Below are 23,922 nucleotides of genomic sequence, written 5' to 3'. Positions count from 1 at the left end.
GGTGGTGAGAGATTGGCATTGGTAATCGTTCCCTTTCCCCTCTGCTTGCACGAGACAGTCAGTGACCACTGGAACACCTGTGGACCAGAATGGTATAATAACAACTTTGTTTCCCCAGGAAATTATGCGTTTCCAGACTTGGGCAACACTAGGCTAAGATTAGAGCACGAGACAGGCAACTGGGAGGACAAACATTTACTATTTCACTCATGCATGCACTTTTTTTTACACATCTTTTTAAGAAAATATAGTAAAAGGAAGAATATATTTTAAGATCACACACCGTTCTGTGAGGCAAAACAGTCCATGTCACCAAACTTTTCTTTATTTGGCATGAGACTGAGATTTAACAGACCATAATTGTAAAAATACGTTATTCATATACACCTCTAGTAAAAAAAAAACACTATTGAAACATATCTAAAAATATACACAGTAAAACATAACAGCAGAATAAAAACAATTTGCAGGGGTAGGAGGAGGGGTGTAGGGGGTATTTTACAAGGTAACTGAGGAATGCTAACACATAACAGTCATAGTTTCCTCTGCCCTCAGTCCTCTGGTATGGCCCAGACATTTGGTACCAATATGTGCCCGCACTTCAGAAGAGACAGTTCATGCACTTCACAGCCTTGCTGCCGTAGTCCACGCACTCTGGTCCGATGCACTGGCAGCAGGCGTTGTGAAACCAGCGGTACTTGGATCCTCCCATTGACTCACAGTATAGTTTACACTGACGGATAGACACGCAGTCATCAAAGTAGACCACTGTGCACATGTTTTCTGAAATAAAAAAAAAGCACAGGCAAAGAAAAAAGACATGAGTCACAAATCCAGTAAACGTGGTTTATAAAAACAAGCAGCATTTTAAAGTAATTACCTTTAACCCTCAGTGTTCCTACTTTTACTTCAGGGGGGGATTTATTTGCTGCAATTAAGTATGACCATATGTGTTAGTGAGCTTAATGAGTTAACTGCTCAGCTCTGTGGGAACACTCCTATTATGAGTGTCTTTATAGCAAATAGTTCTGGTTCTGGCTTAGAGGTAGACAGCCAAAACACCCGCAACTAAATTTAAAAAAATGGCAGCGGAACAACACTTTCAACCTAGTTACAATTCCCTAAACTGGAGGTCTTTTGGCAGTCCAGTCCCCCTGAAATAATAAAAACCTGACCCAACCCGAACTGGTCTTAGTTCAAGACTTTGTAGTCTACTTCAGCTCTGGGTGGGGCCTGATTTTATTACCACGGGTCTTAGTGAGTGTGCATAAATGCAAACGAAAAATTTGACTGGACCTGACAGGACGAGAAAACCATGTAATAACAAAGCATGTGAGCATTTAGTGTAGTGCATCTCATGTAGTGTAACTTACTCGGAAACTGTATGAGTAATGTTGATATGACGGCCTTCAAACCAATGTGAGGTTGCACATTATCAAACTATCTCCCTTTTCTTTTTATTCAGGTCCGATAGAAGCACTGGATGGCTTCTCTCCAACTGGCAATTATTGTTGATCATTGATGTTTTATTGTAAAATAATCTGCTGATTATTGATAATTGTTTGTTTTAAAAAAATACCCATCACAATTTTCCAGAGGTCCGTTTGGGCTGTGTTTTGTTTAAAATGGACGGATCCTGGTTCATGTAAAATAGTCATGGAGGAAGACGTAAAAGTAGCTACAGTCCTCATTATGCAGCATATATGGCTCCTGTCAGTGTTACATCAATATATATTATAGGATCATTATAACAGATGCATAAACACCATGCAAGCAGCATTAAAATGTAGCTGTAGCTTGTAGCTGGTCAATGTGTAGCTAATTTAACTACTTTATATATTGTTGGGTAGTTTAATCCATAACAAGGCTTCATATTTTTTAAGATCATCATATGTTTTTTAACGTCAAATCACTTATTTTACACAAAAAAAAAAAAGAATCTTAAATTTCCTATAAAGAGGGATTTTTTTAGTATATGGATTGATATGGATACAGATTTCTGTGTGCTAAAACAATCCTTCAAAGCTCAAGCTTTACCTTGAGTGTCGTAGCTGGCGTGGATGCTGTTGCCAGGCACGGAGACGTTCTGCTGCTGGCTGTCGAGCGACTCCAGGAAGGACACCAGGTTCTCGTGATGGGAGAGCTCCTCGGCGACGGGGAAGGACACCACCATCATGTTGATCGGCGCGTCGCCTTCTGTGAGGGCGCGGAACAGCGAGGGGATCGGACGGTGCAGCTCCTCCACGGTGCTCTTCGATGTGGCCGGAGTGTCGCTGTAGTTCTTGGGGTTACACATCCCTGACATTAAAAGAAGGATGACGACATTAAAGGGTCAGTTCATGAAAATTACAAAATTACTTCAGCCATGCAGATCATTTAGTAGTAGTAGTTTTATTTGCACAGATTTTGAGATTACATTATTATTAGAGATAATGTCCCTGCTCTCTGGATAATGCTCATTTTGGATAATGCAGGCATTGTCAACAGCTGGCAACAGTTTTCATTACTTTCTACCAAAGAAATAGTCCTTATAAAACCTCAGTGTACTTGAGTGAACAGTATGATTTTTTTTTTATGTAAATGTAGTGAATACCACAAACGAACTTCCCTGTACCTCCCTTACATGCAAGTTCCATAGCCAGGATTAAAGAGCCAGGAGTTAATACTGAGGTCACTGAGGTGACACGTTTGACTAGCCTCCACCCAAAAAAATTCATATTTTATTAATTGATGTAGGACTGTTCAGTTGTATTTTCTATTAATTCTATCTTCGTACATTTTGGTCTACACTGCCAGGTATGTAATTCTGGTGGAGAACACTGAATTGTAATTCAAATTTTCAAATTACATTTAAAATTTCAAGACATTTAATCTGAAAAATATCAGAATCAGCCTTTAAAAACCTGACGTGTAATATGCGTGTTATTATCGAACATAAACTCTTCAAGTCATTAAACCCCCCAGATTCACAGATGTATATGGACATGACCTCAGTCCTTGACTGCGGTGGAGGCAGAAATCTCAGAGGTGGAGATCTTGGAAAATCTGGGTGAATAAAACCCAAACTAGCTCCATGTCTATACCACTAAAGGTTATGTTTTTCTTTTTGTATGTGTGAAGTGACCCCTTAAGCGCACTGGCAAGGTTTAACAGTTAAATGGTTTCACACATGATTTTAACTCACAAGGGTAGTTTTGTAAAACCACACAGCTGTCAGGAGTATCTTTTGTCTCAATTAAGATCCTTTTAACACTTCCATTTAATTTCCAAATACAGTAGTAATCACTTGACAAAGTCCCCACATCCTCAGATACGATCTTCCTAACCCTTCAAATAAGTGAATTACAGCTAATGGGTAAATCATTTAATGGGGAACGGAGTTTGACAGAGGAATTGGATTACAAACCAATGCTAAAAGCAGAACCAGAACAGCTGTTTTAGATAAAGCGTACACATGGGTCCTCCCTCCGTGTCCTCCCTCCCTCCTCCTCCTCCCTTCCTCTAGAATACAAACTGTCCTCTGTCCACCGCTCCTTTACTGGGCTGCTCTAACCACTCTCAGATACATACTTCAAAGTAGCCAGCGTTTGGCACAGATAACATGTTTAGAGTGGAAACTTACTTAAAGTGGTCATAAGGCTAGTGCTATAAGAAAAAAATAAACGTATTTAAATGAGAAATATATTCTAGCTTAAATCTACAGACTGTAGGCTATTGTAAAAGGCCTGTTCAGGAGGAAAGCTCCACCACTGTAACATCTGCGCAGCAGCAACAAGTTCAGCACTCAGTGTCAGATCCTTGGATTTGTGTTCCACATGAAAGAGTTTAATAAAGCTTCCTTGTCAGCATGTACAGCAATATCTGTCTGTCAAAGCTGATCTGAGAGCTGCTGGTTTACAGGGGCGGGGCCAGAGGGGTAGCCGAGAGCTGAGCAGCAAACAACCAGCAACAACCGTTCAAAAGAGCCAGTCGGCAGAGAATGGTGCACACCATACCAATTAAGCGGGTGATAGATAGTTGGCTTGTTAGTATCATGGATGGATTACTGAACAGGCCTAGCAGGTCAAAGACCAGGGGCTCCTGGACCACAACCTGTTTATGAACACTTCTCATGGAAATTCAATGAAACGACTACAAAGACAAGCAAAAGGACTTCAGAGAGCTTAACAATCAGAAAGTGACACAAAAACGACCAGGAAGATGCGCTAAACAAAGCACAAACTGACTAAAAAGAGATGCGAACCGTCCACAGAGACAAAAAAAAAAACATAATGAGGCGTAAAATTACAAAAAGAGAAGCATAATGACTAAAGAGATGTAAAACCAGAAAGAGATAAAAAAGACAACATGCAAAAAGATGCAGAACAACCTCAAAGAGACATAATTTGCTAAATGAGACATAAAACGACTAAAAACACACGCAAAACAACAACAAAAAGATGCAGAACGAGCTCAAAAAGACGAAGAACGACCACAAAGAGACACAAAACAACATGCAAAATGACACACAAAACGAGACATAAAACAACTAAAAAGAGTGTGGGTGTCTCGTTCAAATATATAGCAGGGGTTGGGGGGCCTTTTACATGTCTGTGTCCAAGAACCAAGTCTTTAAATTTGAGTCTTAACACATATTTTGACTCATTTTACAAATGTGTAAAGCCCGTCCCTGCTGGTTTGAAGCAGGTTACAGATGAAGAGAGGAGTTAAAAAGCTGAATCATTTCTTGTTTCGCAAATCCGGTTGTTTTGTGATCTCGCTGGGATTTACACCCCCACCGCATCTCGCTGGGAGGCTGAAAGTCAAAGTTCATTCAAGCGGGTCGACCTCCTCATCCCCTCTCTCTTCCGGCTTCTTCATCCTTTGATCATCTGGAGGACCTCAAGGCTTCCTGTCCACATGTGTAGGTGCTTTTTAGTAGTGACAATATTCCTTTCATTTCCTACGCTCTGATAAACAGTGCTTCTTCTTGGCTCTGCTTTGCATTAACGTCCAAGTTGTCACTTCTCACCTTCAATATCTGGCTCCACTCGCCTCACACTTGTATCAGAGCAGCAACACTCTGAACAAACTGGTTCCTTTTTAAACCAGTGTGCTTCTCAACTGTCAAGTGCATTACAACGGTCTCATTTTTCACAGGCTTTTTACAGTGAGAAAGTACTAGGCGGTGGGGCAACTGCAAGTATGGAAAGAGATTAGTGCCTGAATGGCACATATTTAAATATGTTGCAAACACAGTATGATCAATTACAGAACGTATTGCCTACTGTGTGTGTTTAAAAAAAATAATGTTTACAGTTACAGTTAACTTTATTCAACTGTACATAACTTTTTACATACTTGCTTGTTGCTGATACTGCATATAATGTAACTTAACCAGACTCATTCTACTGGTTCTGTAAATACTGTACACACCATGCATGCATTAGAAGAAGAGATAGTTTATTGATCCCCAGAGGGGGAAATTACATTTTTACACTATGTTGATATATGTTACACACAGGCCCGAAATACACACACATGCACAAACAGGACCTTAAACATGCACTAATGGAGAGATGTCAGGGTGAGGGGGCTGCCCATTAAAGGCGCCCCGTACAGTTGGGGATTTGGTGCCTCTCCAGCTACTTATCCACAGTCCGTACGGGGACTAGTAGCCAAGCCAAGTCCCTATGGACCCCCGATATATCTGCATTCACTCATAACATACATTTGGTATATTGTATATATTCATTTTGTACATTCATTCGTTTGTTTCACTTATTATTTCACTTTACTTTAACCCCTCACCGTATGTAGCATTTATAAGAAGAGCATTAAGAACATTTAATAAATGGTTATGGTTACACTATAGTGTTTTATTGCTATGTTAATGCATAACTTGAAGAAACTGACAGGATTACATTTCACTGAAATGGTATTTTAAAATAAATTAATTGAATTGCATTGAGCTACATGCATTAAATTAACATCAAATTCAATTTCACTCCTGTGGTTTTAGTTTAAATTGTGCCTCAGTTTTAAATGCAACAGTCCAAAACAAACCTGACACATTCATTATTCATACAACTCAACCGCTATATTTGCTGGCACTAAATCTCTTTTACAGATGTTCAGCTCAACATTCATCACAGAGCGTGGGCTAAACAGAAAAATCCAAAATGATTTGCTGACTAAACTTTGCGGTCAGCTTCAAAACATGTTACTAATAAATGGAGATGCTGCACTCACCCACACAGTCGCAGCACTCTTCCCAAAGATTCCCCAGACACAGCATGCACTCTTTACAGCATGAACAGTTCCCATCAGACGGACGACACTGGCACAGCTCCTGCAAGACACACATGCATGAAAAACATGCATCAGCAAAACATAAAGCATAAAGCACAGAACCAAAGACGGATCCTCAACCACCTTAGTTACCAAAATATTTTGGATAATACTGTGTGGTAGCCTGATAATTAGACTGAATTGGCATTTTCTTTCACTTCATCACTTTGTTTAATTGCTCCCAAAAACAGAGATTTGGGCACCAATGCAGAAGTCTGGAAGTAGAATGATAAAATGGAGATGGGGACCTGGTGTTGTACGTGATACATGGCAACATGATACTTTCTTGTTGTGTTTTAGCCTATTTCGGCTCTAAATTAGAGTTGTCCTTTGTGTTGTGTTGACATTGGCTTTATGTCCTCATTGTTTGGCGTTCCACAGATCCCACTGCTGCACTGTATGTGTAAAGATCATAATAATTGAAAAATCAACCATTTTTTTTATTTGAAATGTTCTCTGAGACCCTAAACAGAGTCAGTAACAAGTTATGTACCATGTTTTTGTAGTGGACTGAAACATCATCAGTTTAAAATCATGTTAACAAGCAAACTTTTTAAAATAAAATTAGTTAAAGTCATGAAGTATCAGGGTGATAAAACAATCAACAATTTGAGATAAACAATAGAGTGAATACAAACAAGTAAACTCTTAAAAACTGTAGTGAAAAAAGTCCCCACTGAGCTCAATCAGTGGAAGAAATGCAATCATCCATCCCCCATCAAATTAAATTAAGAATAATTTTGTGTATAAAAGATCCTGGTCTGGGAGGTGCAGTAGCAGCATCCGTGTTAGAAATCACACAGCAGACAGAACACAACATGTAGACATACTGTACACAACCAGGAGACGTACCATTAAAACATCAACACAAAGAGCAACAGCAGGTTTGCTTCACGTACAGTTACTATTACTGCACGTGGCATGTGTGGTATCTATCGAAGTATGTAACACCGTGATAAATAAACCTCTGCTGTATTTCCATTCATGAACTGAGCAGGTTCTGACACGTCAAAGTTTCACAGAATTTAAATCTTTTCCTTGAATGATTGTACACTGTAGCTGAAGCTCAGTGGAGAGCGCTCACTGACAGTAGTGAACAAGTAACTTTACACTTCTACTCCACTACATTTTAGAGAGAAATACTGTACTTTTTACTCCACTACATTTATCTGACAGATAGTTCGTTTTCAGATCAAGATTTTATACGTCAACCATATGATCAGTTTGTAAAATATACATTGTTACAGACTAAACAACCCAAGAGAATATACAGTTGTTAAAATGAGCTCTACCTTGACACGTTCCGATGCTACTTAGATGGTAATCAATCAGGAATAAAATTCCAATAATAAATACATAATAAATGTAACACTGCTATTTTACATAGGTAAGATTTCAAATACAGGTTTTTTTAACTTACATGAGTATTTTTCATTGTGGTATTGCTGCTTTTATATAAGTAAAACACCCGGGTACTTCTTCCACCACTGCTGACTGAGTTTTCATTTCAGAGCGGTCTTTAAAGGTCCAATGTGTAGGAATTTCTCCCATCTAGCATTGAGATCATATATCACAATCAACTCTCTCGCACCACGCAGTTCAAAGTACATATTACAGCTACGGTAGCCTTCACGCTTCAAAAAGCCGGTCTCTTGCTCTTTTCTTATCCTTTTTCTTTTTCTGGGCAAAGAAGAAGAACTCCTGTTCCTGAAATTTGGACCTCCACGTTTCCTTCTTCAAACTTGCAGGGGCCGGGAAGCTACGATACCCATTAGCAGCATTTGTAAGTTTATCATGTGACAGCGAAAATGTGAAAGGCGGAGCAGTATGTCCTGTATGTCCCTTACTGGCTAACGTATTTCAAGATGGCGCATGAATATGGAGCGTCTACCCCAGTTCATGCGAATGCAAACGTAAAATTCCAAGCCAAAAGGAATACTTGGAATTGATGGTGGTGGTAAATATTCATGAAAAAGGACAAGTTTGTGAACGGGCAACACAGATTTTGATAATGAACAACTAAACACGTTACACACTGGACCTTTAAGTCTTTTGGGCAAGTTCAAGAAGAGAGTCTCAAGTCTTCTTGAGAAAATTGCAAGATCAAAACCAGGTTAAGTCTTTCTCTAGCGCTGACACAGTGCTGTGGAGATAGTGCTGTGGAGATTGGTCTGGCTACGCGAGACTTAGTCTGAGTGAGTCGAGTGTCAGAGTAAGTAAAGGCTTATACGAGTCATGTCCAAATCAAATGTCAACTTGACTTAAAAGGATAATTCTGGTTTATTACAACTTGGGTCTAATTTTCATAGTTTTTGGCCATCATTTTTACGTTTAATAATAACATTGTATTGATCAAGTTAATTGTTGAGAGCTTGTGAATGTGGTGACATCTCTGAAAAATACTTGCGGGTACAGAAACATGAGCAGTCAGACAATTGGACAGGTTTCAAACAAACCAGCAGGTTACCCAAACTTAATTTAAAGACAAAACAAAGACAAACTGTGAAATAATTAACCATTGTCCATTGTAAACATCCATCACAGCTTACAGAACAAATTCTTGGTTCAATGTTGACCCAAAGAATTTACCGTAGTTTCGTACACTTTAGCAGTTTAGAAGGATTTTGGGTAGTGACTTTTTTTTTTTTTTTTTTTTAACCTTTGTTTAGATAATCTGGCCCAACTATCTGACCATCTGACTACTCTTTGTTGTAGTGATTTAGCCTTGTAACCAGATCTTAGTGACAACAGCTAGGCCTGTCGCAATATGCAATAAATCAATTAATCGCATGATAAATAAAAATGAGCTTGATAATTTTTAAATGGAAATTATCGCGGCCGGAAAAATGTCCAGTCTTCCAGTTCCAGTGTTAAATATTCTTTAGAAATAAAAGTTTATTGATCTTTGAAAAGGTGTACCTGCATTATTATGCCATTATCATTATATTAGATGAAAATGGTCTCAAAACGACAATATTATCGTTTATCGCAATAATTTCTGGGACAATTTATCGTCCAGCAAAATTTGTTATCGTGACAGGCCTAACAACAGCATTATTACAGCTTGTAGCAATGATGGCCAAAACTACAAAAATAAGACTCATGTTGTTATAAAACAGATTTATCCTTTAAGTCAGAAAGGCATCAACCCAATACGCCGATACCAACCATATTAAACGGATCGGGTATATTGGCAAAGGCCAGTGACCTATCCACATTAAATACAGTTACTTTGTCAATGTCGTTATAAAATTCGGTGTTTATACTATCAGTTATCATGTTACCTTACTTAACAATGATTTTAATGAGTGTCGTGCAGTATCATATGCATATTTTAAATTTGAGGAGAAGAGAGCGCTGGTATGAGCTCAGCTCTTGGTATAGACAAATGTCCTGAGTGGAGGTATCGGAGAGAAACAGTTGGATCGGTGTATCCCCATCCTACTCAAGTCTCAGGTCTCCAGCTCAGACATATTTAGTACATTATACAACCTGTCAGCAAAACAAACTGGTATAGAAGTAAAAAACAAGGCAAACGTGCAACTAAAACAAGAATAAAAAGTTGTCATTACCAAGAACTTCTCATGTTGCTTTTTATAGAAGGAAGGTAATATTATTACGAGAGCTTCTACAAACAACGTGCAACCTCTGCTGATCCCATAACTCTTCTACCAACACTTAATAGCTTCATTCCTCAACTTCAGTTTGTCTCGCGGGACGTAGGGACAGTGAAGGAAACAAAACTCAAACCGTGTAGGTGGGGTTGAAAAGTGGGTGAGTTCCTCTTTCTCCCCCCTGTTCTCTCCTGACACAGAACAGGGAGCACATTCCTCCAAGTCAAGGTCACCGCGATGAGGGAGGTGGAGGGGGGAGGGGGGGAGAAACAGAGGGAGGGAGAAGAAAACACCTGGAGAACAGAACATGCCCCCCCCCCCAACAACTTTCTCCCTTGTTTTTTTCTCCGTTCAGCCTCTCCTTCCTCCCCGTCATCTTCCCTCTCTCTTTCTCTCTCTCTCTCTTCTCCTTTGCTTTCTTTTCCAGTTCTTGTCTCCTCATTTATGTCTTTTCAGAAGCCATCTCCTACACGAAACCGTCATGGCTATGATAAAAGACTCTCCAGTGACTCACCAAGTGAGGGATTGCAAAACCACACACAGTTGACTTAATCACCAGCCTCTCAATCCCCAAACCTCTGATCAAGATCTGATCCCATGAGTAATTATGACTCTCAAAGGTGGAATTATAAAAAAAAAAAAAAAAAAACTAAACTGCTGCCCCAAGGGAAAACATGCAGCTTATATTTTCAGATAATAAAAAAATAAGACTTTTCAAAAACCATTAAAGAGGCTTTAACAGACATTGTGCTGGAGCCAGGAGGTAGTTAGCTTAGCCTAGCATTAAGACAGGAAGAAGGTGAAAACTGCTACCCTAGCTTTGTCCAAACCAGTACCTCGGCAATCACTCTAAAATAAATGGTTCAACATTTTGAGAAATATAGTCCTTCACGTTCTGGCCAAGGCTTGCCTATAAAAACAGAAGACCGATACTCATGTCTGTGCTTTGAGTGTGAAGCTAAAGCTAGAATGTGATTACCTTAGCATAAAGACTGAAAGCAGGGGGAAACAGCTAAATTATTAACAAGTGCTAGAACGATTAGCCGATCAACAAAAAATGTTTCAATGGCAACTTTAAAAATCGATTAATAATTCTGTAAGTCATTCAACATTCTCTGGTTCCAGCTTATCAAATTTGAGAATTTACTGCTTTTCTTTGTCATATGGTAGTAAATGGAATCTCTTTGGGATTTGCACTGTTGGTTGGACAAAAGAAGACATCACCTCGAATTGTGGAAACTAGTGATGTTCATTTGTTGACTACTTTCTTGCATTTGACAGATTTAACAATCGTAAAACTAACGCGTAGTTGCAGCCCTACAAACACTCTCCTCACTGAACTGGATGAGGTTATCTCAACGACTTAGACGACAACGACTACTAGGCTTCCCTCAAGCGGAAACTGCTGTAATCAGTCAAAACTCAGCTGCAGTGAGACAAAAGGACTCTGAGAGAAAGTGAACATGTGCTGCCTCGTCCTCGATCGCTGCCGTGTGTTAACTTTAAAATCTGCTGCCCCACCCTGCTCAACAGCCCGGCCTAGACAAAGTCGGCTTGTGAATCTCGGCACCAAACTGTATATTTCCCTCAGCCAACCTCCCCCAACAGACACATACACCTCCTCCTGACCTTAGCCTCCCCTCCCCTCCCTCCCTCCCTCCCTCCTCTCATGTTCTCCCACCCTCAGGGGTTTTGGGGAATTCAGACAAATTACTTAAGATGGCAGCAGAGCGTAAAAGCGAGCGTCGTACAGCAGATCCCACTAATCACAAGCAACATGGAGCTTCTACAGAGGGACTAGAGGCAGGCAAAGTTTCTCCTTCACGGCACACGCACCATCGCTCTCGCCTCTGACAGCAAGCGAGTCAGTGTCGGCGGGGTCACGAAAGCTATGAGCTGATGATTCATCAGGCGAAATAAGCCACCTGGAAGAAAAGAAGAACAAGCTGCAACCACAAATGTTCTACTAATCGCAGGAGGTTGGAATTTATACCGAAGAAGGAACAGACGTTGGTGGTTTTGGTAGCAATAAAATTGTGCCACAAATGCAGATTACAGAATGTAATCTGTGTTTTAAAAAAAGCCACATTTTATTTCCTTTGAAGATTTACTTTTTTTTTTTTTTTAAGTGGACTAGAAAATAATTCTTTATTTTAGTTCAAAACTTCAAATTTGCAAACAGGCCGATGGCAAAATGTGAAAAGGGCAAGTAAAAAATAAATAAAAATAGTGGGCGAACAATGGCATCTGTAGTGATGAACCATTGTAACAACTGGTTAATAGTTAAAAGTCATTATGAAGAAAAGTTCCACATCATTTCAGGCTGCAGCTTTTTAAATGTGCCTCTGTTTTAAATCATTTGTAAATGGCCTTTTCAGATATAGCAAGCAATTTGAAGACTTTGAATGGGTACTTTTTACTATGTTGTACATTTTTGTAGATGAAACGATTAATAGATAAATTGTTTAAAAAAAGAAGAAAAAAGGGGATAGATTGATCAAAAATAAAAAATAATCGTTCATAACAGCTCTACTCGTCTGCATGGCTCTTTCAGCAACAGGTGCTACGTTGAGCCAGGTGCATTATGGGCAGTCAAAATCTTTTGTCTTTTAAAGCAAGAATTTCAGTTTGTAGCCTTTGCAACAAAGAGAATAGAAAGCAACAGATACTAAAACGGTACTAAAAAATTGTTTTAAAAAAAATGGAAATGTTTTCTGTCTCCTGCCTCTAGATCTTTGGTTCATAGCTTGTGCCAAGTCTACCTCAACTACCTGCAAAAAGAAAATTGTAGTTCACTAACATAGGGACTGAAGTCAAACAGGTGAAATGGCCACTGAGGTTAAATACAGTACTTTAAAAGATGTTAATGTGAGAGGCAGGGCCACTAAACACACACCCAAAGTTCAGAGGACAAGCAGCAGCTCAAATTTGACTTGACAGGTGGTGGAAAGACAGGCCGACCCTTCTCTTCATGTTTTCCCTCAACATAACAAGAATGCATGACAGAATTTGTAGAAATAAGGGGGGTACCACCCCTCTGCCCCTCACCCACTGGGCTTCAGACGTGAGGGAAAAAGTGACACAAAGGAAGTGATGCTAGAAAGTTTTTTTAAAAAGTCAGAGGAGTTGGTGAGAAAATAAAAGGAAACCTCATATAAATTAAAAGAATTTCATCCACAATCCTTTGCAGGTAAAGAGCAGGTGTGTGCATGAAGTTGGACAGTTAGATCACATCTCTGCTCTTCTGCTGCTTGCTGTGGGAAAACCTTCCCCTCCAGACTTCACTCAGCTTATCGAAAGAATGTATCTGAATTCTTCACAACAGATTCCATCTTTGTTCTCCGGTCCAGATCTCCATCTCATACACGGACAGTTTTTAACTTTACTTTGGCTACAGCTGGGTATTTGTCTTTATGTGAAGTTTTGGCACAAAACTGGCCGAGTTGCTTAAAGTCGTAACAACAGCTGAGACATATTTTCTTGTGGAGTTTTTAGTCTGTCCTGGCAGTTTAATGCTAATTTAAATAGTGTTAAAACAAGGTTTTGACTGCTCTTAACATGAACTCGACTCCGGCTGCAGACGCCATTTAATTTGTGTTCTTGTCAAAGAGAAACAACAATCTCTGTTTACACAAAAACAGCTGTACCACTGTAGGATGAAAAGCTTGAACTTGGCTGCACTCATGTAGAAATGTCCCACTTTAATCTGCAGAAAAAATCAGCACTCAGCTCGTTTGTGAGCAGTGATGTCCAGAATAAAAAATTCACAGTGAACGCAAGTCTGTACACATTTTTAAAGCAATCATGTGGGATTTTTGAAGATGCAAACCACATTTTCATGTAGCTTAACAGCCGTTCCCACAAACAGAACTACATTTATTATATTCCAAATTTAAAGTATGAATGATATCTGCTTATAAAGTGGCGTTAAGTTTGGGTTGATTTCTTTGATTGTGAGTCAGAAAATCAGTGCTGCCATGCTTCAGAAGAGAAAGGAAGGAGGAGTCGCATGTGGTACAACTGTTGTGTACATCCAACATTCATCATCCAACGCTGTCAGAGAAATTGTGTTTATAGAGCGTGAAAACCTTAACGCCCTTTACCTGGATGAGACACTTGCTGACGTCACTCGCACACAGGGCTTTGTTGCAGCCGGAGGTCAGAGACAGTCCTGATAGGAGGAAGAGGAGAGTGGCGGCGGCAGGGAGGATCAGCTGACCAGGCCTCATCCTGACGGCTCACCAGCACGGCACTGGAAACACCTACATCAACAAGAGACACAGGACAGGACCTCAGAGACCAGGACAAATAAACAAAACTTCATCACTGACATTCCACAGGAGGAAAAAATGAAGAGCTGCAGTTGGTTATTACACAATGACAATAAAGTTGAATCTTATTTTCTTTTTTGGTGCATAACAGATAAGAGGACACAAACGTTGGTGCATGATGGAAATACTACACTTTGAGTTTACTCATACTGAGTTAACACCTTTTTTTTGGAATTAGTTTCTTTTAGTATCCTAGTCCTGATGAATTTGTGTAGGTTATAATAAGGAATGTTTTTTTAACCTAAATTCTCTTGTTTATGTTGTACCCACACTATGATATCTGAAATCTAAATGTTGGTGCCAAAAGAGCTACAAAGTGTAGTATAAAGTAGATAGAAATGTGTAAAAAAAAAAGTTTTATAAATTTAGCGAAAATCACAGCTGTGTCATGCAAAAGAAGCACACATTTGACATGTATCAACAACAACATATTTCTAAAAGGCCTGCGTCACATTTCATTCAAAGCCAGAACTCACTCACGTTACTCTGGGATAACAACACACACACACACACATCTGGCAACATCAGCTTCCTTTCACCTATTTTTCCAAGTGTAGCGCGTGAACACACCGTCTAATCATGTTGCTCAGCTTTTACACTTTGCTGCACATTTTTCCACTTCACATAACGGAGACAAAACATGTGAGGAACATTAGCTCCCTCAGTCATGAACGCGTTTCTTCACCTCTTTTTTTTGGGCTCATTGCTAACACTAAAACTTTGTTTTACTCGCGCCCAGCTACAAGAGAATCGAGTGCAGAAAACAGCGAAATAATAAAGAGAGGAGTTTAAAACTTACCACAACGCCGTTAACAAGTCCAAGACTTTTCTTTTTAAGAGGGAGAGTGGCTGTTGTCTCTTTGAACTTCTCCAGGATGGTGTTCAGCCGCCGCTCAAGTGTCCACTGTGTCCAGAGGGCGTCAGTCTCTCCGCAGCAAAAAGCGACAGGCAGTCGGGCGCCTTAAAGGCACACACTCCATTTTCTATCCAACGTCTGTGGAGGACAACACCGGCCTCAGGTCACACACACACCTTCAGTATCTTCAGCGTAACGGACGTGAATGATCCGCTTCACCGCGACATGAACACCAAGATATAGCATTAACTTCTGCGCAACGCGGGAGTTGTATGCGTAAAAGTCTTGTGCGTAAAATCTTGTCTGCTTATCTCCTTTTAGCCCAAACTCCGGTCATTGCTCGCCTGCCCAGGTAGGCTCTGCTTTAGCTTCTTTTAACACAAGCAGAGCTTTTCTTTCCCAAGCCACCCCCCACTCCATTACACAGTCCTTTGTCTCCAGTCTTATCAGCGGCCTTCTCATTAGGTGAGAAAGGGCGGTTCGGAAGCTGTGAAGCTGTGCAGACTTCCCGCTGAGAAGCGTCCCCCCTCTGAGCTCATTTGTAACAACTCTACCGCCGCAGAAACGCTCTCTGATGGGCCATTTCACTCCGCAGGTGTTTACACGTGTTTTCCTAAAAGACCTCATCAATGACCACAACAGGCCCCACTTCCAGCCTGCAGGGCAGGAAGGTCAGCGAGGAATCAAGGCTGGCAGGGTCATTTAAATATAAATCAGTCATACCAACAAAGTACATGTAAGGCAAGGCAAAAATGACAAATTATTTAAACATGATTATTTTTGTATCGAAACAATTATTTCCTTATGTTTGGGGTCTTATTAATGAAGTTGAGTTAAAAGGAAGTATTGTTTAAAATGATGGTTGTGGGTTAAAATTAGTTGTTCCGGGGGTTGAGTGGAGACAATGAAATCCTTTTGGAAATGCACTCAGTTGCCAGTTAATGATGTAGCTACACATTTCTAATACAACAGCAGTGCAATAAGTTTTCGACTTTGCAACCATCTCAGCAGTTATCACTGCAGGCACATTAAGCTGACTAGATGTGCAGTGTTGTGTACAGTGACATCTACTGGCAGAGGATAATACTGCTACAACGATACATCTGAAATGTTAAATCATACATTTTTGTAGGTCTTTAACCTATGATTATTTTCATTAACAATGAAATGAAAAATGCCCATTGCCGTTTCTCAGAGGCTTGGAATTGTGTAGTGAATGTTTGGCATCGTAGCTCATCAAACTAAAACAATTATATTGATAATCAAAACTGTTTGACTGATTGACTAATCGATTGTTTCAGCTCTTGTGCAGTGTTTAGATTAATGATACCAACACTTCAATTTCACAACAAATAAAATTTATTCAATTATATATTACAAATATGTACAAGTCATGTAACAAGTAAATATTAAAATAGACATTTTTTATAACCATCGTTCAAAAGGCATTATGTTGAAAAAATAGGTTTTGTTGTGATCTCACATTGAAACTGTAAAAGTACATGTTTTTTTTCCCCCTTGGAAGCCACAACAGACTCTAATGTGCGCAAGACACAATGGACAACAGAGGAGTGAGGCCGCAAAAAGGGACAGAACACATGGCGCAAAAAAAAGCTGGAACACTTCAGTAAACCTCACATTAAGTCCACAGTACAGTTTTTTAGGAAAAAAGTACAAACAACGCAATGCATGCACAGCATTTAATTGCCAAAGTCAAAAAACACCAGCTGTGGCGTGGAACTCCAGATGAGGAAGGGTGAAACAGTAAAAACAAAAAAACACAACAAAAGCCAACACATGCTTAAGATTTTAAGCCAACAACAACAAGAACATCACGGACGAAGAGGACACTTGATATAAAAACCAACTTTGGTCCTTTAAAACATGAGACAGAACAAGTTTACAATCAAAATATCTATTATTTTTTGTTTTTACAAGTTTGAAACAATAATTACATGGCTATTTACAAATGCACATTTTTTTTATGTATAAAATAAGTTAAAAAATTAAGAGCACAGTCTATACACAATGTATGAACACTCACTTTGAAAACAATTGAACTTTCAGTTGTGTGACCCTGCTTAATGAGGAGCAGTAGAAGGTGGTTGACATCCACACTTTGCTTCTTGCTGCAGCTCCCTGCACTGCCCCGCCCCGCCCCGCCCAAGCTTTTGGTCTCTGCTCCGGCTTCATCTGCAGCCTCCTTCTTCTGTACGAGGGACAGTCAGTTCTTGTTCCCCGTCCTCATGGTGGGCGTGCTGGTTTGGACTGTAAGAGCGCTGGAGTAAAATTGTCTCTTTAATAAATGCTCTTTTTGTATTACCGCCACAAGTGCTTCACATTTTTCTTTCCTTTTTCTCGAATGTGCGGGTTGCCTCTCGTGTCCGTGATTTGGCCACCGCTGTGGCAAAGCCCGTCTGTCCTACAACTCATATCGGGGTAAGGTCAAAGTCGTCGTTGACCTCCACGAGTGGGATGTAAAATTCGGGGATCTCGAAGATGCTGGTGGACTTGTAGGTGGCCAGGTCCAGCTCCTGCAGCTTGAGCTGCCACTCCAGACGCTGCACAGCATTCAGGGCCGCTGCCTCATGCTGCTGCCTCATCAGAAGACACGTCTGTGGAGGAAAAGGGTTATTATTTTATCCAACCACATGTTCTTATTTAGATAAAACAAAAAGAAATCTACTTCCAAGGTCGATTCGGTCTGGAAAAGACTAAAAAGACAAAACACAAAAATGTACAAAGCAACAAAAATTAGCATTAGAAGAGTACAAAGTAAAAAAGCTGTAGCTTTGGAAGAATCAACTTGATTTGTCTACTGCTGAATCCTCTTATTAACCTCATACATTGTTTTATATATTTTTACACAACAAAGACAGTAGATTTTGTCCCCCATCACTTACATTGAAAGGGATCTCTTTATGGCCAGAATGATCAGGAGGAATGATTACAGCAAGCACAACCTTTGTGTCTTTGTACAGTTCTACTGGCTGCCTGCAAAAACAGCAATAACTGAAAACCTGTATAAAAAGGAACCTCCCAGTCGTAAACAATGAATGGACAAAGTCAGAGGTATGTGACAGAGGTTCTTGATGTTAGCAGCTTCTCACAGAACTTTATCTGAATTTATTATAATTTTTTTTATAACAGTTTTGTTTTGAAAGCCTCCTGCTGTTTCCTGTGCTGCATTACCACTCTCCGCCTGAATGGTTACCAAGGGCGCTGTTTCACCAAAACATGACATGAAGAGTACTGAAAACCTCTGTTGTGCGGGGACATGGCGTGTATGCATGGTCGGAATAAGCTGTGGAAGAAGTATTCTGATCTTTCACTAAAGTAAAAGTACCGGGGGGTTAAAAGAACAGAACGTCACACAAATGGGCCATTTCAGTGACACTCCCACCGTCGCACAACCCTGCGGAAAATCGCCAGATCCCCTTTTGCATGACCTAACAACCACCAACCAGTCATCTCACCTTCAGTTTGTCAAACTTGTCATCAACATCTTGTAGCCAGGACATGAACTGCCTGGCGTTGAATCGGTCTCTCACTGACGTTTTGCCATCATCACTCTGTGAACCAAACACAACAACTTATTAAACATATTGCATTTCTATACATTATCATTAAAAGTGACGTATTATCCTTTACCGTATTTCCTGTCATAACTACAATGTTATAAAGTCGGATTTTCATGTTAAGTGTGGCCAAAACTTTGAATAATGAGGTATTTTAGAGAAATCCCTGTGAGCTAAAACGTTCAGATTTCCAACTGTTCTGAACGCTCCGGTTTCAACAGTTTTTTCTACTCTAAACTAGTTCATTGTTACGCAACTCCAAGCCGGCTTTCTCCAGCCTTCTCCAGCCTTCTATGATTGGTCATCTGCTCCAGACAGGAACTACTGAGTGGTTTTTTTTTTTTAAGTTACATTGTTAACATTGTCGCATTGTCTACATGCTAACGGCAGTAAAATATGCAATCTTGGCTGCCAATGTTGTTAAAATCTCCCCAATTTTGGGTCGCATTACTCCTGAAACATGTCCGATTGGGTGGCAATTGGTTCAGAAGCCTTTATCTATTTTTGACGATAGAAAGTGCTGCTTCGTACCTTTACAATCTAACATTAGCCTGCTGCTAAATATTAAGTAGCTGCATGCTAATGCGAGATAACTGTAATCTTGGCAGCCAATGTTGGGTCATTTCTCCCCAATTTCGGGTCACATTACTGCTGGGACATGTCCGGTTGTGTAGTATTTGGGTAAGAAGCCTTTTTGGTGATTTTTCACGGTACAAAGTCCTGCTATATACACCATTGCAGTAGCTCCAGCTGCAACTAGTGAAACAACAGCGGAGCGGAGATTCCAGGAAACACGCTGGCCAATCAGAGCAGACTGGGCTTTTATGGGAGGGGGGCTTAAAGAGACAGGCGCTCCAACAGAGCGTCTCAGACAGAGGGTGAATACAGGAGCAGCAGCCATGGGCAGTATAGAAAGAAAGTGTTTTTTGAACATTAAAGCATGTAGACATGTTCTAGTAAAAACACAAAATACAAGTATGAACCTGAAAATGCTATATAATAGTTGCCCTTTAAGAACTCACTGAAAACAAGAAGAAGAACCTTACAGGCAAACAAAGGACACTTACCTGGACGTCTTGAGGCATGTTGTACACTTCAGCATCCAATAAAACTGTACAGGCACTGAAAGGCAGACTCTGATTGGCTAGTGTTCTTGCTGCCCGGTAATGGACTCGTAGGACTTCCTGTTCATTTGAAACAATCAGTTTTTCCTAAATGGAAGGGGGAAAAAAAATTCAAATTAATACTGCAAATCCAATATTATATGTGGTAGTAAAACATATGTAGCAAGTAGCTTAAGCTCTGATATCCTTTTTAAGTCTTCAAGAGGGTATCAAACGGCACAGGTTCAAAATGTCAAGGGTTTAAAAAAAATTTAAAAAAAAGCTGCTAAAGTAATAAAAATGTCTATAGGTACTCAACCCAAATCAAAACAAAAAGCTCCAGGAATAAAACTACATACCCTTTCAATGCTGTGTTGTAGTCGTAGTTTCATACGGACCACCTCTTGTTGTTTGAACATCTCTTTCAGCTGCTCAGGTAATGATGGAGGTGGAGTTATCTGTTCAAACACACAACAATGGAGGGGGAGATGGTTTAAAAACACTTATCAATGTTGCAATGAGATGTCTGATGAGTCACCATGCAGAAATCAGTCAGATCCATTTATTATGCAGGTTTCCTTTTTTTTTTTTTTTTTTTAACTTTTGACTGCATATTTTCTGGACACTATATAAAACAGCAAATAAACAACAGATATTTAAACAGCTTTTACACATCCAAGTAGATGTAAGTTAAGTTTCTTAAGAAAACTAATTCTGGTGACTGACAGCAAGTCACGCTCGACTTTACCGAGCCTTTTGGGTGTATCGTCTCTGGTGCCACAAAGAGCTTGCAAAGAATTAAGAGAATATGAATAGGTAGGAACTAGGGATGGAGCGGTTAACCGATTTCCCTATTAACCACACTTTAAAACGTGACGGTTAATTAATCGTAAAGTCTCCGCTACACCAAGTGTTAACTGACTGCAAGTTATGTGTACCAGTGTGTGCAGTTCTTATTTAACCTCCTTGACAACAAACGTTAGCATTTGCGCGCACACACAGCACATCAGACGCCGTCTAGGTGTCTGAGTGACAGTGGCTCTCCGTGGTGGGATTACTTACTGCTGCAATTTTTTAACGTTACATCAAGTTAGCAAACACCAAGAAAACACAGAGCAGAGCCAGCCCCTGACCTCACAACAACTGCAGCTGCAACAGGGAATTCAACCCAAGCTTTTGTTTGTTAACGTTGTTGTTAAGTGTTTGTTAGGTTGTTAACGTTACCAGTTAGCTAACATTAGCCTGTTTAATGTTAACGCTAACGTTACAGTTAACAGCTAATGATTCAGGAGCTGACGTTTGCATTTACAGTGAGCGAGCTGACAATAGCGTTACCTTTGTACAGGTCAAAACTCCGCAACAGCTCAAACTTGACGTGACGTTACCACTACGGCTGCAACGAATCGATAAAATCGATCAAATTCGATTATTAAAAAAGTTGGCGACGAATTTCATTATCGATTCGTTGTGTCGGCGCCGAGCGAAAGAAAAAAAAAAAAAAAAAGAGCAGAGCGGGGGTAGAGGAAATACGGAGAGACCTGTAATACCCTAAACGTTGTTATGAAACACATGGCGGAGGCAGAGAAATCAGTATGACCTAAGTCATCCAACGTGTGGGAACATTTCACACTAAATACATCGGAAACATGTTAATTGCAAGATAAGCAAAAGCGACACGGAATGGCACGGTCACCACGGTGATGATTCAGCACCTAAAACGTAAACATGTTGGAGTCCTTGATGAGGAGGAAGGGAGTTCAACAGCAGGGCAAAGTCACTACACAATCCTACTTTTGTTCCGTTTTAACGTCCCTCTTCTGGTGCTGGTGTGGTGTTTACTCGTTATCCAGCTTGACAATCATGACAAGCTAGCGTTAGCTCGTTAATAACAGTAGTAAAGCAGGACTAAAGACACGTTTTTTATTCACTCGCCTTTTTATGTCATGTATATATTCTGTGCTTTGTCCCATATCAGTTATTGTTGACGTATATATTTGTGTGTGTTGTACTTTTTAATTTTATTTTAAAGTTCTTTTATAGCACTTGGTCATCTTAAGCTGTGTTTAAATGTGGTGTACAAATGAACTTAACTTGCACTTACTACAATCATGGTAATAATTTAATGAATAAGCTTCAAGTGAGAGTGTGTGTGTGTGTGTGTGTGTGTGTGTGTGTGTGTGTGTGTGTGTGTGTGTGTGTGTGTGTGTGTGTGTGTGTGTTCTGTATCTGCTCTTTGGATTACTTACCTTTACACAACTATTAACTAAAACAACATGCATGTATGTATTGAGTTGATGTAAATTAATTAATTAAATGTTTTTTTGTTTTTTGTTTTTTTATCTGATTCATCGATTAATCCAAAAAATAATCGACAGATTAAGCAGCCCTAGTTACCACTTAACGTTACTGACTTACTCCTCGTCATCCCCTGTGGGACATAAGGATGCAAAGAGATCTCTCTATCGCATTATTCCTTGGTAACAGGCTGTGCATCTCCCTGTGACAGGTGCATCTTGTCTAGCAGCTCCTCCAACTTTTAGAAACACCAACTAGCAGGGCCGTTTCTAGCCCAAAAAGGGCCAACTTCTTAAGGAGGACAACGCTGTTGTTGCCAACTTGGCCTTTGTTTGTGGTGTGACTGATTCACCGCTAGTCTCTAATCTTTTCAGATGAATTTAAATAAAAAGGTTGATGATTGATCATAATCATTTTCAAAACATTCAAAATGGTTACTGTTATTTCTGTTTCAAAAGGCAGCAATAAATAACACATTAAAATCTAGAGTGTTCATGTAATTTCATACATTAGCAGTGAAATGAATTAATGCAGAATACATACTATATACAATTGTGAAACTGATGATTTTTCAGACTATAGTCGTACCAACAAAATCTATAATCGTGCATCCCTAGTAGGAACAAACAAAATAGACAAAAAAACCTGCTTCTCACTCTCTGATGTATCTCGTGAAGTGCATATACGTGCACATGGTTAGCAAAAATATATAATGTACATCGCTTATGTTTTTGAGGAAGTTGAATTGCAATATATATTTTGTAATAATTTAACTTGCAGCATATACACAATCAGAAATTACTTGCAAAATTTGAAGAAATATGGTTAAAAGACATTCTGCTAAAACCAAAAGACGAACATTATTATGGACCTGAACTACAACTTTACCATGGGTGTATTCACTTATGCTGAGCACTGTATATGTTACAGCAAACTTATCGAGAAGTCAGAGGTCATTGGTGGCTCAGTTGAGAACAGGAATCCTTCCCCTTGCCCTCGAAGGAGGTAGATTCAAAAACATCCAAGTAGATAAAAGGTTGTGCGAACTATGTGAACTAGGAGAAGTTGAGAACAGATCACATTTTCTTCTGTATTGTCCGTTTTATGATGAGTTAAAAACACCGATCTCAAAATCTTGAAATGTTCTGGTGCACAGATGATGACCAATTGGAGTGGTTGTTTAAATTGAATATTTATAAGTTGGCGACTTTTGTTTCTAAAGCTTGGCAAAAAAGACTAGAAGGTTTATTTGTTTAGGGTATGTGGTAACTTTGGCATCTGGTCTTTTGTCCTAGGTGGTGTCTTGTAAGCCCGTGTGGGCTGGGCATATTTTATTGTATGCATGACACAATAATATATAAATAAAAAAATAATTCATTCATATACTGATCACTTTCATGATAGTTCACGATCAACAGATGGATTTAATAATAGTTTAGCTTTAAAATTTATGGTTAAATCACAAATTAAGTGAACAAAATCACAGTAAAAGGTCGGTCTTGTTGTTTGGTTCGGACCAGAGTAAGATTGACAGCCTAAACAACCTGGACCAAACCATTGCACCAAACAGGTTAAAAGAAGCCTGTGCAGGCTGAGAATCAGAGCTGGACGACTGGATCTCAGATTCAAATCACAAGATTTACCTTTGACACAAAACCTTAAGCCTAAACACATGAAATTAAAGTAAAAAAAAAACTAAAAAAAAACCTTATAATATAAAACTTGGGTTCAAATGTTTAAAGGAACTTGCTCATCAATCTTTTTGCAAATACATCAAGAGATTACAGAGCTTTAGCAGATCCACCAGAGCAGCTT

At 39.6% G+C, this 23,922-nt stretch overlaps 2 protein-coding genes across 5 annotated transcripts in view; both read right to left on the bottom strand.

Annotated features, from left to right (window-relative positions):
* Window positions 1-183: 183 nt before the first annotated feature.
* Window positions 184-15,667, bottom strand: twsg1a (twisted gastrulation BMP signaling modulator 1a). Its single transcript, XM_031293757.2, has 5 exons — window positions 15,075-15,667; window positions 14,048-14,206; window positions 6,232-6,331; window positions 2,038-2,298; window positions 184-783 (listed from the first exon to the last, which is right to left on the bottom strand). The coding sequence occupies exons 2-5, from the start codon at window positions 14,171-14,173 to the stop codon at window positions 602-604; spliced, it is 669 nt and encodes a 222-aa protein (XP_031149617.1). The 5' UTR covers window positions 14,174-14,206; window positions 15,075-15,667; the 3' UTR covers window positions 184-601.
* Window positions 15,668-16,645: 978 nt separating this feature from the next.
* Window positions 16,646-23,922, bottom strand: part of ankrd12 (ankyrin repeat domain 12) — a 50,289-nt gene continuing 43,012 nt past the window's right edge. For all 4 annotated transcript variants that reach the window (XM_031293739.2, XM_031293740.2, XM_031293741.2 and 1 more), the window contains 4 exons: window positions 20,172-20,270; window positions 19,777-19,920; window positions 18,608-18,703; window positions 16,646-17,746 (listed from right to left, as the gene is read on the bottom strand). In XM_031293739.2, the coding sequence (XP_031149599.1) occupies window positions 17,561-17,746; window positions 18,608-18,703; window positions 19,777-19,920; window positions 20,172-20,270 (525 nt within the window). In that variant the 3' untranslated portion in view covers window positions 16,646-17,560. The remainder of the gene's footprint in view (window positions 17,747-18,607; window positions 18,704-19,776; window positions 19,921-20,171; window positions 20,271-23,922) is intronic.

Source organism: Sander lucioperca, chromosome 9 (genome assembly GCF_008315115.2).
Source record: "Sander lucioperca isolate FBNREF2018 chromosome 9, SLUC_FBN_1.2, whole genome shotgun sequence".
NCBI classification, from domain to species: Eukaryota; Metazoa; Chordata; class Actinopteri; order Perciformes; family Percidae; genus Sander; species Sander lucioperca.
This window is presented reverse-complemented; position numbering and strand designations above follow the sequence as displayed.

What these genes read in the sequence shown, in the direction of transcription:
- twsg1a (XM_031293757.2), bottom strand. Translation starts at nt 14,173, where the DNA reads ATGAGGCCTGGTCAGCTGATCCTCCCTGCCGCCGCCACTCTCCTCTTC. An exon ending in AGAGTGCTGCGACTGTGTGG is followed by an intron (nt 2,299 to 6,231) that starts GTGAGTGCAGCA and finishes TTTTAATGTCAG; the next exon opens with GGATGTGTAACCCCAAGAAC. An exon ending in CGCCAGCTACGACACTCAAG is followed by an intron (nt 784 to 2,037) that starts GTAAAGCTTGAG and finishes TTTTTATTTCAG; the next exon opens with AAAACATGTGCACAGTGGTC.